Consider the following 1,766-nt stretch of genomic DNA (forward strand, 5'->3'; position numbering starts at 1 on the left):
AATCATGCCAAAGAAGCAGAACATACAGTAGCAGGAGTGTTGGAGAGCTTCATAGGAGAAATATGCCAAACCCAATTTGAGGAAGTTTAGTGTTTATTGTTTCTATCAATCAGATTTTGTCTCTGGATATATATATATATATATATGTTTGTCTTCAAAGGGAGACACTCATTGGATTAAGCTGTAGTTTGTTCCTTGAATGGTTGTTGTTTGCCTTTGGTCTACTCGTTGCCAAGTATAGAAGCTTCTTTGTCATGACCAAGTTTCATTGTTTCCCAACTTCATGATCATTGTTTCCCAAGGAAGACCCACGCATCCAAGAGTGGTGGCATGATGGTAATTATAGAGTCATCTCATAAAAATGGTACTGATATAATTAATTTAAGTTTTAGGGGTTTAATTATAATATTGTAGTTTTATGCATCTATAAATTGAGTTTCAGGGGGAGGGTTAAGACAAGTCCACAACCTCTTTCTTCCTCTTGTTTTCTCCCCAACATGGCTTCTCTCCTTTTCTCTAGAATCTAATCCATGGAGTCTTGAAAATAAAAAAATTATGATGAAACCTTTTCCTCCGCTACCAAAATGAACTTTGTTTGGTCTATCTAAAGAAGACTAGATGAGCCAACCACCAGGTTATATGGTTGAGAGGGAGCAAGTATGTCAACTGAATAAGGCAATTTATGGTTTAAAATAGTCTCCTCAGGTTTGGTTTGATAAATTTACCGTTGTTGTTACAAAGTTTGTGTTTAAGACGTGTGACCATTCAATGTTCACCAAAAACAATGACCATCCTATGGTTGTGTATGTGGATGACATTGTTATTATAGGTAGTGATCTTAGTGGCATTCAGGAGGTTAAACAGAACCTAAGCAAGGATTTCCAAACCAAGGACCTCAGACTTCTCAAGTACTTCATAGGGATTGAAGTTCTTCAGTCCAGGCATGGTATAATTCTATCACAGAGGAAGTATGTAGTTGATCTATTGAAGGAAATCAGAATGTTTGGATATAAGCCAGCTATTACACCCATGGAACCTAATATTAAGCTACAAGGTGGAACTGGGAATGATGTTGATGTTGGTCGATTTCAGTGGTTAGTTAGAAACTGATCTATCTCATAGTCACGAGACCAGATATATCCTACCCAGTCAGTTTTATCATTCAATATATGCATCAACCTTAACAATCTTATTGGGAATCATTGGAAAGAATCCTTTGGTACTTAAAGAAGAATCCAAGGCAAAGATTACCATATAAATGTCATGGGTACACAGAAATTGAAGGCTTCGCTGATGTAGATTGGGTCGGGTCTCCTGATTATTGGAAATCTACCTCTAATTATTGCACAATAGTTGGAGATAATCTAGTCACTTAGTGGAGCAAGAAACAAAATATGGTGTCAAGATCGAGTGTTGACGTTGAATTCAAGGTTATGGCACTAGCAGTAAGTGAGTTGCTATGGCTGAGTCATTCATGACTAAGTAGGGATTCAATATAATCGGGCCTATGCAACTTCGTTATGATAATCAGGCAACTATCCATATTGCAACCAAACCAGACTTTTATGAAAGGACCAAAGCATATTGAGATAGACCTCACTTCATTTGGGAAAAACTTCAAGTTGGATTAAAATTTATGCAGTATATACCTTTGAGGAATCAATTAGCAAACATCTTTACAAAAGCTATTGTTGTAAAGTCACTCACAAATGCATGCACCAAGCTCAAAATATTTTATGTTTTTTCATCTACTTGAGGGGGAGTGT

General features: G+C 36.7%; 1 protein-coding gene across 1 annotated transcript; it reads left to right on the top strand.

Moving 5' to 3' along the window:
• The first annotated feature begins 795 nt into the window (after positions 1-795).
• LOC137959335 (uncharacterized mitochondrial protein AtMg00810-like) lies at positions 796-1,110 on the top strand. The gene has a single exon (XM_068806740.1). The coding sequence runs from the start codon at positions 796-798 to the stop codon at positions 1,108-1,110; it is 315 nt and encodes a 104-aa protein (XP_068662841.1).
• Positions 1,111-1,766: the final 656 nt, after the last annotated feature.

The sequence above is a fragment of the Aristolochia californica genome, unplaced genomic scaffold, assembly GCF_029961685.1.
Source record: "Aristolochia californica isolate CCGP_79_NKW_82.1479 unplaced genomic scaffold, dmAriCali1.0.hap1 SCAF_3, whole genome shotgun sequence".
NCBI lineage: Eukaryota > Viridiplantae > Streptophyta > Magnoliopsida > Piperales > Aristolochiaceae > Aristolochia > Aristolochia californica.